The 13,797-nt window shown below is 39.8% G+C and overlaps 1 protein-coding gene across 3 annotated transcripts in view; it reads left to right on the forward strand.

The window, feature by feature from the left end:
* Window positions 1–395: 395 nt before the first annotated feature.
* Window positions 396–13,797, forward strand: part of SPATA13 (spermatogenesis associated 13) — a 374,002-nt gene continuing 360,600 nt past the window's right edge. For 2 of the 3 annotated variants that reach the window (XM_036018442.1, XM_036018445.1), the window contains exon 1: window positions 397–796. In XM_036018442.1, coding sequence (XP_035874335.1) covers window positions 785–796 — 12 coding nt within the window. In that variant the 5' untranslated portion in view covers window positions 397–784. Of the gene's footprint in view, window positions 797–13,797 lie in introns of all 3 variants that reach the window. The other variant, XM_036018443.1, reaches the window with a different exon arrangement.

Consider the following 13,797-nt stretch of genomic DNA (forward strand, 5'->3'; position numbering starts at 1 on the left):
TATATATATCTCCCAACTAGCCTAATACTATAATTGGGACCAAGGGATTTAGCCTGGACTTCCCTTGAAATTTCCTTTGCTCAATTTAGGCAATTGCGAGATGGCGCGCTTGTGTGTGTGTGCCTGTGTATGCGCGCGCCCGCTCTTAGGCACCTGAACGTGGGGAAAGAAACTGTGAAATAGGAATTCTGTGTCTAGTTATTGACATTACTACTTATTTTTCTCAATCTATTCTTTTCTTAGTGTTTCCTTCCAAATCAAAGCATCCCCACTTCTTTCGGTTTCCTCAACCCTGGGGATTAGAACGCGGTGGAAAGAGATTTCACCTCCTTATGAATATGCAAAAGTAAGGGGCGGGGAGAAAGCCGAGGAGAAAACCCGGAGAGAAACGACCTGAGACGTCCTGAAGCGGACTCAAGACGGCCGACCCTGCACCCCACCTCGCCCTTCCGAGACCAACAAACAATAGTGCAGCCCGGGTGTGGAAAGCCCAACTCGCCCCTGAGCATGAGCGGGTGGAGTTATTCAACGCCGGGAAATGTGGCATCTGAATAGTCCTTCAGAGCCTATCTGAACTCTGGCCAAGAAGATAACAGTCGGATGGATTAACCATCTCGGGACCAGAGGGCCTGAAGGTCCCCGCCTTTTGTGGTGAAAATGTGCAGGGCACGGGCCCTCTGAGCGGGATGGCCCGCTCAGCTGCTTCCCCGTGACTTCCTTCCCACTTGGAGCTCAGCGCGGGATGAGTAGAGCTCTCTAAAGACCCCCCTGCTAGTTAGAAAGAATGATGGAAAAGGTGAGTGCTTTTTCTGTGCCGATTGTCACTTTTGGAGCTGGGACCACCAAGCAGCAGGTGACTGAAACCCTCTGTGCGTGGGACTTTTTTTCTGAAATAAGGGTAGGGGAAGGAGAGGATCAGTGGCTCTGGGTAAGAGATGGTGTAGAGAAGTCGGGTGGAGGTCTGAAAAGTTTCGGCAGCCCAGCAGGTGCAGAAGGGGTAAGCGCAGGGCTGCGCACACAAAGGAGGCGCACTGCCGCTGCCCCGGCGTTGCCATAGCAGCGGGGAGGCGGGAGCAGCGGCGAGCCGGGGTTACCACGAGATGGAGGAGTGCGGGGGAGCTGGACGCGGAATATTTGGGAGATTCTCCGCAGAAGCGCCTATGAGTATGAGTCTTTTGACATTTGTCGCTTGACTCACGTCTGTTGGCAGCCACATGTCTTTTGGTTAGGGAATCAGGCTTCTAGGCTGCTACGTATTTAATGCCACAATACTCTACTTTTGAAAATATTTGGATCGTGGTCTGATGAAAGACATGAAAAAGAAGATATTCTTTTCTGAAGTAAAACATAGTAAAAACAGTATTCTGTTCATTCGTTTTCAGTGTAGCATCTTCTGATGGGTATTCCTTTATTATTAAAAAATAAAATACAGAAACAAGTTTGGATCCATGAAAACAAATTGGCTTTCAGCCTTTCCAACATATTAAGCAAAATCTTTGGAAAAGAAAAGCACATACAGCACGCAGCAGGCACAGTATTAAGAACCCAGACAGGTGCATCTTAAAATGTTTTGGAAAGATAAACTTTCACAAAGCACGGGAGAGAATCAACCTCCATTTAATTTCACTGTGTATTTTCTTACAAGTAAATGTGCCAAGTAATTTTGGCTTATTTATCTCAAAGACTGTTTTAGCCATACACTACAGAAAAAAAAAATTGGCAAGGAATTTTAATTATCTTTACCAGAGCAGTTGTTGGCGCTACAGTAGTACTTCCCCTCCCCCACCCCCTTTACCTTTTACTATTGCTAAAGATATCTTTTGGTGTTTTTTGTTTCTCCAGATTTTAATTGTGTTTGCCAAAGACAGTGATCTGCTGTTACCAGTTCTTGAGAAGTATTCCACACAGTAGTTTATTTTTTCCTCTGCTTCCGTTTTAAAATGATCTATGTATTCTTTATTTATTCATGTATTAAGTCATCAAACATTTATTGAGGCTTTACTATGTGGGAGTGTATGGTGCCAGATTCAGCAGAAAAGGTGTAAGTGGTGAGAGAGGTATACAAAGTTGAATTAGAAAAATTCAGTTTGTGGAGAAGAAAAGACTAAGGAGTAGTTATAATTCACTATGATATTTTTATTTAGAAATGCCACCCAGAACACACCACGCTAATGGCCAGGAGAAGTATAATAATCGCAGATGATCTTTTTGCTTCATCTGTGTCATTGCCTTTGCCCTTTCAAGGCAGACATTATTGTACCCATTTAAAATATGAGGAAGATGACAGAAAAGTAATTTGCCCCTTGTCTTACAGTAAGCAAGTGGCAAAATCAGGATCGAAATCCAAATGTGACTGACATGCTGCTTCTGAACATTAAACCCTTTTATCCCTATGTTCTTACTAACCAAACTACCATATTTTGATAATTCTTAATATGTGTGAATTCTAAAAAAAACCATGTGGTTTTCTTTTTGATTGAGATGTTTCTAAAGCCAGATATCAATACATTTCTGAAGAATGTATTGCATGGGCTGAAAAGCCCATTTAATAAAACTCGTTTTTCATTTTCACCAATAACTTTATTGATTTGGATATTTTGATTATGTTGACTATCTCCCGCATAATATAACATTGACTGTTCTCAATTAATCTCTCCATCTGATTGCTATCAACTTCAACCAGTCTACCTGACTGTGGAACATCATCCAGCGAGAAATGTCCAGCGTGAAACTTCGCAAACCGCTTGTGACATGTTCGATCAGTCACAGCACCTTCTCCACACATTGCACAAATCTTTTTTTTTTTTTGCATTTTGGTTGTGTTTTTACCTTTCTTGAAAGAATAAAGCATAATATGCCAAAAATGTTGCTTATTTTCTTCCATCTTCAGTATTGAAATGGCTATACAAAAATTCACCAATTCTCGTAAGTTTTCTTTAAAGTGCATGCTGATTTGACTGCTGTCACAATATAATCTAACAAAATTGTTTTGAATGATATTAAAGACAACTAAGCACTCCAGATGCCTTCTTATGGAACTAAGAGAACTTTTTGGCTAACCCAGTACTGTATTTCATGCTCACCAATGCAGGCCAGCTCCATACCTTATCAAGTTTTGACAGGGCAGACTAAACTGATGACGACCCCATTTCCAGTTGATATGGCCAGTCGCTCAGCTACTTTTGAACTGCAGAGTGATTTCAGTCACCCACTGCCTGTATAGCATGATAAATTCTGTAAAAATGAAATCACAACACTGAAAGGACAGTGAAGCATGGACCTTACAACCTTTAGAGCTGAAAGGAAAGCTTGACAACCTTCCATCTGGATGGCATTTTCCATGCTTATTTCTAACAAGGCATGTTCAGCATAGTATTTCAGACTATGAAAGGTAGCCAGAGAATTTGAAGATTTTCTCTAAGGCCTTGAACAAACAAGATTATAATTAGAATGTGTCAAAAAGATTAAATTATTAAAATGCTGTGGCCAGAGGCTAACAGGAAGCCTGCAAATCTTGAGGCTGGTGCCTTGCTCTTGACTTAGTTCACAGGGCCTGCCTTGTAAAGGTAGGAATCAATGCTGTGTTTAAGAGAGCCAAGGAAGGTTCCAGAGTCTTCTGCAATAAAAGTTTCAGTATTTACCAATAGTCAGAATCTCAGAGTTCTGTTGTTGGTCTCCTTGACATCCTGCATATTCTGCCTTCAGAAAAGGTGGACCATAGTTTTCCACTCTTCTTCATGTAATACCTTGCCAATTGCTAAAAGAGTTTTAAAAGGCCCTTTTTGTAAGTTGAATCAGAACTCTGCCCGTTGTTTTAGGAATCTGATTTTATGACAGTCCCATAATATCTCCCCCTCCCCACCCTGAATTGTGGAGGGTTATTTATGTCTTCATTGCCCTTCCCTGGGTTCCCCCTTGAGGACCATCCTATTTACCTCTAAGTGTGAGGCCCTGGACTATATTCTGAAATAGGCATACCAAAGGATATGCATCCAATATCCTTGGTGGGCCTTTTCAGGGAATAACAAAAGCTTTCAAAATGTGCTCTTTGGACAGGAGCCAGCAGCTTTCCACAATGAATGGTTTCAGAAACAGGTTCTTATGTGGAATAGCTATTGTCATCCTAGCCAAAAAAAAAGAAAAAGAAAAGCCTATTTCTCAGAGCAGTGCATACTTAATTAGTAAAGGGATCAATGCCAGCATGTGGAATTTGAAAAGTCAGCTTTGGAAGGCAGTGCAAGTCCCTAAAGGGTAGAACTTATATTTCTCCTTCTGATTTGAGCCAGACATTTGTCTAAGTGGTCAGTTGTGCAAACTGGCTGGCACAACACCAGCAGGTGGGTTGATCTGTTCAGTAGCAGCTTCTATAACACCTTTTAATTAGGAGATTACCTCAGAAGTAGGAGAGATTCCCTCAAAGTAGGAGAAAAGAACCAAACACTACTGTTTATGGCTGTTTATGACTTTCCCAGATTTTGGCACAATGAAATATCCTTTATTCCCCTTTCAAGAAGGTCATGACATTGAAGAGGTTTAGAAGCTCCCAAGCAGTCTTAAGTATTTATCAGTCACTGTCTATTCAGTACTGACAGGGCATGAGGGGATATGTCATGGGCTTTCTCCTCAAGCAGCCAATACGCTAGTTCAGAGTAAGCAGACATGAAAACACTAAAGCACAATTAAAGACTCTGCCTTGTGTGCATTCCACAAGCCATGAGGGACAACTGCTAGAGATGGACTCAGTGGCCAGAGGACTACATCTTCCTTCCTCCCTGTAGCTTCCCAGATGCATATATCCTTCAAGTTCTCATCATTTCAACTTCCTAAACTTCTCTGCCTTTCAGTCTTACTTCAATCCACTGAAGATACTCAAGAAATCCTAAAACTAGGGTGAATCTGGACATGGGAGTGTAAACCTTTAAACTCCTAGAGGAACTCCATTAGGATTTGAAGAAAATAAAGGGGCAGGGCTGGAGGAGCAGAAGAGAGAGCCATTTTACTCTCTTTCTCACTGCTGATGGAAGTATAACTCTTTGGAAAGCAATAAAAACATTGCCTGAGCATTCATTTTAAGGACAGAAGGATATGTAGGTCACATTAGAGTGTGAGACTGCATTGAGGGCAAAAGCAGGGCAGACAGAAGAAAAACACTGGTCCAAAATCCTAGATGGTGACAGAAGATAGGGCAACAGGAAGTTGTCTTTATCCTGGTGGAAATTAAACATGGTGACTAGGAAGCCAGCTTGGGATATACAAGAGATGTGTTCACAGGGGTTATACCTTTAGAAACTCAAGGCTCCCCACTCCTTACCCACTGGAGTCCAACTCCTCTCTGCAGGATGATCAGTAGTGATTTGGAGCTGGAGGGGTGCCCAGAAGGGTGGCTAGATGTCTCTGATTCCATTGCTTCTGGCGTTTTGAGTTGAAACAATAAACTCAGTTGTTGGTGTAGATTTTTACTTAATTTTTTAGAGCATACTACTGCTTTATGTGCACATATGAGGTTTTCGGGGCTGGCTCAGGGACCTGTTCATTGTATATCTTATTTATATGAAAACTGTATGCTGGATTCCAAACTAGCAAAATGTATTTTTGTTGCACAAAGCCTTTGTAATGTGAAGATAAGGGCAACTGAGGATTTTCCCTGGATGGCCCAGGCATAGAACAAAGCGAGTTAGAGGTGGGTCAGGAAACCTGGGTGCAAGTCTCATCTCTAACAAAATCAATAAATGCTTATCATGCCAAATCCCCTGAGATCTCATTTTATCTGCAAGAGGAGCAACTGGATTAGAGCATTTATAAGATCCTTTAGCGTTCTGGAATTCTGCTCTTTCTAAAATGGAATGTGGCTTCTCTGAAAATCCCAAATTCTTGTCAGATTTCAATCTCTTTGCAATTTATTGAGTCTCCTAGTGTCTCCATGAAATCATGTTGGTCAACAATATTGTTACCTTCTCGTTTTCATACAAGGTTGAAAAAGTTTCTAGAGGAAAATTTTTATTTTATTTTATATTTAAATTTTTATTGTATTTTTCCATTACCAGTTAGTCTCCTGATAACAACCTGAACCCACCGCCCGAAATCACCACACTGCTATCCATGTCCATGAGTCTTTTTTCCTTTTGGCTCAATCCCTCCACCCTCTATTCTCCCACCCTATGGCTAGGATCCTGCATCTATGAGTCTGTCTCTATTTTTCTTGTTATCTCAGTTTACTCATTAGATTCCACATATGAGTGAAATCATATGGTATTTGTCTTTCTCTGACTGGCTTGTTTCACTTAGCATAATGTTCTCCAGGTCCACCTATGTTGTCGCAAAGGGTAAAATTTTCTTCTTTTTTTACAGCCAAGTAGTATTCCATTATGTAAATGTCCCATAGTTGTTTTATTCACTCACTTAATGATGGACACTTGGGCTGCTTCCATACCTTGGCAATTGTAAATAATGCTACAATGAACATAGGGGTGCTTATGTTCTTTTGAATTAGTGTTTTGGGTTTCTTTGGATATATTTTCAGAAATGGGATCACTGGGCCAAAAGGCAGATCCATTTTTAATTTTTCTGAGGCATTTCCATACTGCTTTCCACAGTGGCTGCACCAATCCACATTCCCACCAACAGTGCAAAATGGTTCCCTTTGCTCCATATCCTTGCCAGCACTTGTTTTCTGATTTATTTTGACAGGTGTGAGATGGTGTCTCATGGGTTTAATTTGTGTTTCTCTATGATTATAGAGATGATTAGCGATGTTGATTAGCAATGTTGAGCATCTTTTCAGATGCCTGTTGGCCATGGTATGTTCTCTTTGGAGAAGTGTCTATTCAGGTCCCTTGCTCATTTTTAAGTTGGATTGTTTGTTTTTTTGGTGTTGAGTTTTGTAAGTTCTTTATCAAGTTTTATATTAACCTCTTATCAGATGTATTGATAAATATGTTCTCCCATTCTGTGGGTTATCTTTTTATTTTGTTGATGATCTCCTTTGCTGTGCAAAAACTTTAGTTTGATTAAGTCCTATTTGTTTATCTTTTCTTTTGTTTCCCTTGCCTGGGGTGATGTATAAAGCAATGAGCAATGTCCAAGATTTTGCTGCCTTTGTTTTCTTCTAGGATTTTTATGGTTTTGAGTCTAACATTTAAGTCTTTGATCCATTTGGAATTTATTCTTATGTGTGGTGCATGAAGATGGTCCAGTTTAATGTTTCTGCATGTATCTGTCCAATTTTCCCAACACAGTTTATTGAATAAACTATCTTTAGCCCATTGTATGTGTTTGCTTTCTGTTTTGAATATTAATTGACTATAAAGTTCTCTCTATTTTGTTCCATTGATCTACATATCTGTGTTTATGCCAGTACCAGGCTGTTTTGACTACTTTAGCCTTATAGTATAGTTTGGTATTAGATAGTGTGATTCATCCAACTTTGTTCTTCTTTCTCTGGATCACTGCTGTTATGTGGAACCTTTTGTGGTTTCGTATAAATTTTTGAAATATTTGTTCTAGTTCTGTGAAATACATCATTGGAATCTTGATAGGAATTGTGTTGAATCTATAGATTGCTTTGGGTAGAATGGGCATTTTAATGATGTTAATTCTTCTTATTCATGAACATGGTATATGCTTCCACCTATTTGTATCTTCTTCAGCTTCTTCAGTGTCTTATGATTTTCCAAGTACAGGTCTTTTACATCCTTGCATAGATTTATTCCTAGGTATTTTATTCTTTTAGAAGCAATTGTAAATGGGATTGTTGTCTTCATTTCCCTTTCTGTTAGTTTGTTATTGGCATATAAAATATATCTGATTTCTGAATATTAATTTTGTGTCCCGCTACTTTGCTGAATTCACTTATTCTAGTAGGTTTTTTTTTTGGTGGAATCTTTAGGGTTCTCTATGTACAGAATCATGTCATCTGCAAATAAAGACAGGTTTACTTCTTCCTTTCCAATTTGGATACAAGACTTCTTCTTGTCTGATCACTGTGGCTAGGACTTCAGGTACCATGGTGAACAAGAGAGGTGAAAGTGAATATCCCTGTCTTGTTCACAATCTTAAGGGGAATGCTTGTAGTTTTTGCACATGGAATATGATGCTGGCAGTGGGTTTGTCATGTATGGCCTTTATTATGTTTAAGTATGTTCCCTCTATTACCACTTTGCTGAGAGTTTTATCATAAATGGGTTCTGGATTTTATCAAATGCTTTTTCTGCATCTATTGACATGATCATGTAAGTTCTATCCTTCATTTTGTTTATGTGGTGAATCACATTTATTGACATCTGAATGTTGTACCAACCCCACATTCCCAGAATAAATCCCATTTGATCATGGTGGATGATGATCTTTCTGATTCATTACTGTCTTCTGTTTGCTGATATTTTGTTGAGGGTTTTAGCTCCATGCTCATCAGGGATATTGGCCTATATCTAGATGAAACTTTCTAAAGGTGAGAATCATTCAGGTTTAGTTAATTTATTATTTTGGCTTATGCCTTTGTAAAAAACATAATTGTCCTTAAATGGTCCTGGCTTCCATGTCTTGGCTATGAGACCTCAGCCTTGAGAAAGCATTAGGCCACATAGCAATTATATTGCCATAAAACTGTCATGGTTTCTTGAGAATGTTTTTGTTGTTATTATATTACACCTCAAGTAGAATATCTCATCCTCAACTCAAATGTCTGTAATTTCCTTTGACTGGGAAGCATAGAATAATCTCTTGTGCAGTGACTTACAACACGTACAAAGTGAAGTGCAATGATCTCTCGTTTTACAGTACATATACAATCTTGGAATGCTTTGAATTTTGGTATTTTTGGATTCAGATTTTAAATAAACTTGGAGATCAAACTAATGAAACTACAGTGAACCTGTGTAATGGAAGTAGGTCTCTTAGTATTATACAGAATTTATAATTGTGGGATCTTAGCTGTCAGGTTTCATTTTAGTGACCCTGTCTCTATTAGATAGTAAATGTGGGGTTTTAGAAAAAATATTATTGTGCAGCTCTTAAAGTATGTTTGTGAAAGCAAGGGCCCACACTGCTTATAAGATGCCCATATCTTTAATGAGATGAAAGATAGAGCTGGAATGTGAATGTCAGCAGTTCATCTGATTGTGGGAACATATTCTCTGGAGAAAAGTTAAGCATTTTTAAAGTTAAATATTATATTAATTGCTTTTAACTCTGGGGAATCTGCCCAAACAAATCATTCTTTCAACACTATTTGTGTTCGGCCAACTTGAGCAGTCAGCCACTCAATTGGGTATTTTTGCCCCTAAAAGACATAATTTGGCCAGTAAGAATTTGGTTATACCAGAAGTTTTCAACCTTTTCCACCTCATGGCACACATAAACTAGTTACTAAAATTCTGTGGCACACCAAAAAATATATGCTTTGCCAAAAAATTAGGTATAATTTTATAATTTTGATTCATTCACACCAGATGTTTATTGTTGTGTTGGCCTTTGTCATTTTTTTATTTGAAAACCTAAGAGAAAAAAGGTCAGTGCCCCTGACTAAATAGTCAGGTATCGCATGTTTTAAACATCCTTGTGACTCACTGGTAGAAAATTGCTGGGTTACCCGAAACAAAATGCTGACTGATTAGGAGGTAAAAGCCCTGGGTTTGGGAAGTTCAGTGTCATGATGATCTGAAGTTAAACAGTTCTGTTCCCCACAGTAATAGTAGAAGCAATGTTTTGAATTTCAAATTGGCCAGTCTTCAAAGCCACACTGTAAGCCACACATTAAGATATTGAGAATAATAAGCATGAAAAGTTTAAATGCCAACAGCAGTGCAATTCTGCTTAAGAAAAAAAGAGCAAATTCTTTTGGAAAATGGTTTCCCTGTTTTCTGTTAAAAATGAGAAAAGTGAAAGGATTTTCAAAGAATGTTGACCAGTAATAGAGCTTCTTGTAAAAAGCATATTTTTTTCTTTAGAACTCTAATCAGAAGTTTAGGAATCAAATAGCCTCCTCTAAAGGCAAAAGGAGACAATGGTTTCAAGACATGATGAGTTTGTTACCTGCCAAAATGTAATTGCAGGCACTTTGTTTTAATGAAGCCTTAATGGGCTTAGGAAAGGGGAGGAAAAAGCCACGTCAGGGGTAGCTGAAAGGAAGGCACCATTCAGTGGGTCCCTGGGCACCAGTGTTAGTTAGTGGTGAGGCAGGAGCTGTCAAGAGCCCAGGACAAGGACCTTCACTTTCAGATAGTTCATCTTTGCTTATTTCTCTCTGGTACAGGTGCCTCTTGAATTTTCATTGGCATCTGATTTATGAAGATGGATTAGGAGCAGGTGAAAAAGATTGGTCAAATAGTTGGTCTAGGAGGCCATGTGTGGGTTAGATAGACACATAGTAGAAAACAACATCCTCTATTAATATCATTATTCAGTGGTTTTATATGAAATCACAGATTTTTCCAACCCTACTGGTTGTCATGTACTTCTTAATTATGTTAAAAAATTTATTGACTTTATTTTTTACAGCAGTTTTAGATCTGCAGCAAAATTGAAGGGAAGGTACTGAAAGTTTCTATGTACTCCCTGTCCCCCCCATGCATAACCTTCTTCATTATCCACATCCCTTGCTTGAGTGGTACATTTGTTACAATTGATGTTACCAACTATGTTGGCACATCATAATCATTTAAAGTCTGCAGTTTACATTATGATTCAACTTTTTCTCTTGCACATTCTATGGGTTTAAACAAATGTATAATAGCATGTATCCATCATTACAGCATTGTACCTCTAGAGTATTTCCTCTGAGCTCCTTCTTTTCATCTTTCCTTCCTGGCTCCCCACCCTCATCTCCTCAAAATCACTGATCTTTTTACTGTCTCCATAGTTTTGTCTTTTCAAGAATGTCATCTATTTGGAATCATATAGTATGAGGTCTTTCATTTAGTAACATGCATTTAAGTTGAAATTTCCTCATGTCTTTTCATGGGTTAACATTGCCTTTTTTTTTTCCTTTTTTTTATTGTTGTTCAAGTACAGTTTTCTGCCTTTTCTCCCCAGCCCTCCCCACATCATTCCCCTGTTTCCAGCTCCCCCTTTGTTATTGTCCATGTGTCCTTTATAATAGTTCCTGAAAGCCCTTCCCCCCATTGTCCCCCCGCCCCTCTGGCTATTGTTAGATTGATCTTAAGTTCAGTGTCTCTGGTTATATTTTGCTTGCTTTTTCTCTTTTGCTGATTATGGCCCAGTTAAAAGTGAGATCATATGGTATTTGTCCCTCACCACCTGGCTTATTTCACTTAGCATAATGCTTTCCAGTTCCATCCATGCTGTTGCAAAGGGTAGGAGCTCCTTCTTTTTCCCCACTGCATAGTATTCCATTGTGTAAATGTACCATAGTTTTTTGATCCATTCATTTACTGATGTGCACTTAGGTTGCTTCCAGCACCTGGCTATTGGAAATTGTGCTGCTATGAACATTGGGGTACATAGGTTCTTTTGGATTGGTGTTTCAGGGTTCTTGGGTTATAATCCTAGCAGTGGAATTGCCAGATCAAAAGGCAGTTCCATTTTTAGTTTCCTGAGGAGATTCCATGCTGTTTCCCATAGTGGTTACACCAGTCTGAAATTCCACCAACAGTGCACTAGGATTCCCTTTTCTCCACAACCTTTCCAACATTTGTTGTTTGTTGCTTTGTTTATGATGGCCATTCTGACTGGTGTGAAGTGGTATATCATTGTGGTTTAATTTGTATCTCTCTGATGGCTAGTGATGCTGAACATCTTTTCATATGTCTCTGGAGCCTCTGTATGTCCTTCTTTGCCCATTTTTTAAAATATATACATATATATATATTTAAGATTTTATTTATTTATATTTATTTTTTTTAGAGAGGGAATGGAGGGAGATAGAGAGAGAGAGAGAAACATCAATGTGCGGTTGCTGGGGGTTATGGCCTGCAACCCAGGAATGTACCCTGGCTGGGAATCGAACCTGGGACACTTTGGTTCCCAGCCCATGCTCAATCCACTGAGCTATGCCAGCCAGGGTTATTTTTTAAAATATATTTTATTGATTATGTTATTACAGTTGTCCTGTTTCCCCCTTCACTCTCCTCCACCCTCTCCCACCCACATTCCCCCCTTTAGTTCATGTCCATGTGTCATACTTATAAGTTCTTTAGCTTCTATATTTCCCATACTATTCTTACCCTCCCCCTGTCTATTTTCTACCTACCATCTATGCTACTTATTCTCTGTACCTTTTTCCCCTCTCTCCTCCTCCGATTGCCCTGTTGCTAAACCCTCCATGTGATCTCCATTTCTGTGGTTCTGTTCCTTTTCTAGTTGTTTGCTTAGTTTCTTTTTGTTTTAGGTGTGGTTGTTAATGATTGTGAGTTTGCTGTCATTTTACTGTACATGCTTTTTATCTTATTTTTCTTAGATAAGTCCTTTTAACATTTCCTATAATAAGGGCTTGGTGATGATGAACTCCTTTAACTTGGCCTTATCTGGGAAGCACTTTATCCACCCTTCCATTCTAAGTAAAAGCTTTGCTGGATAGAGCAGTCTTGGATGTAGGTCCTTGCCTTTCATGACTTGGAATACTTCTTTCCAGCCCCTTCTTGCCTGTAAGGTCCCTTTGAGAAATCAGCTGACAGTCTTATGAGCACTCCTTTGTAGGTAACTGTCTCCTTTTCTCTTGCTGCTTTTAAGATTCTCTCCTTCTCTTTAATCTTGGGTAATGTAATTATGATGCGCCTTGGTGTGTGCTTCCTTGGGTCCAACTTGTTTGGGACTCTCTGAGCTTCCTGAACTTCCTGGAAGTCTATTTCCTTTGCCAGAATGGGGAAGTTCTCTTTTATTGTTTGTTTAAATAACTTTTCCACTTGTTGCTCCTTCTGGTAGCTCTATAATTTGGATGTTGTAATGTTTGAATATGTCCTGGATGTTCCTAAGCCTCTCATCATTTTCTCGAATTCTTGTTTCTTCATTCTGTTCTGGTTGAATGTTTCCTTCTTCCTTCTGGTCCACTCCATTGATTTGAGTCCCAGTTTCCTCCCTATCACTATTGGTTCCCTGTACATTTTCCTTTATTTAACTTAGCATAGCCTTCATGTTTTCATCTAATTTGCAACCAAATTCAACCAGTTCTTTGAGCATCCTGATTACCAGTGTTTTGAACTGTGCATCTGATAGGTTGGCTATCTCTTCGTTGCTTAGTTGTATTTTTTTCTGGAGCTTTGATCTGTTCTTTGATTTGGGCCATTTGTTTTTTGTCTCAGCTTGCCTGTTGTGTAGTGAGGGGCAGAACCTTAGGTGTTCACCAGGGCGAGGCAACCCATTTGCTGGGTTGTGATGCTGTATTTGGGGGAGGGGTCCAAGAGAGAACAATGGTGCTTGCTCCGCTCTCTGCTGGATTTCAGTCACTTCCCTGACTTCCCCCAAGCAAACTGGGCCCTTCTGGTGCTGATTCCCATGTGGGTGTGTTTGTGTATATTCTAGACCCCTGTGGGTCCCTCCAATATACTCTCCCATGAGGCTGGGAGTGTCTCCCGGCACCGCAACTCCCCACAGGTGTTTTCAATTGGTGTTTTGAGGCTTTATTTCCCTCTGCTTGGACCCTGGGTTGCGCAGTCTATCTGCCTCCCCAGTTTTACCTGGTTTATCTGTGCGTGAATGTAGAACCACCTGGTCCGACAGCCACCTTGTGTGCCATGCCCCTCCACATTCTGCCACCTTGCTGGGTCCACCAGCCACTGCTTTGCCAGGACCGCTCTCGGCCCAGTGGCCTGACTGCGCCCCTCCTACTGGTCTGGATGAATATGT

This window comes from Phyllostomus discolor, chromosome 2 (genome assembly GCF_004126475.2).
Source record: "Phyllostomus discolor isolate MPI-MPIP mPhyDis1 chromosome 2, mPhyDis1.pri.v3, whole genome shotgun sequence".
Classification (NCBI taxonomy): Eukaryota; Metazoa; Chordata; class Mammalia; order Chiroptera; family Phyllostomidae; genus Phyllostomus; species Phyllostomus discolor.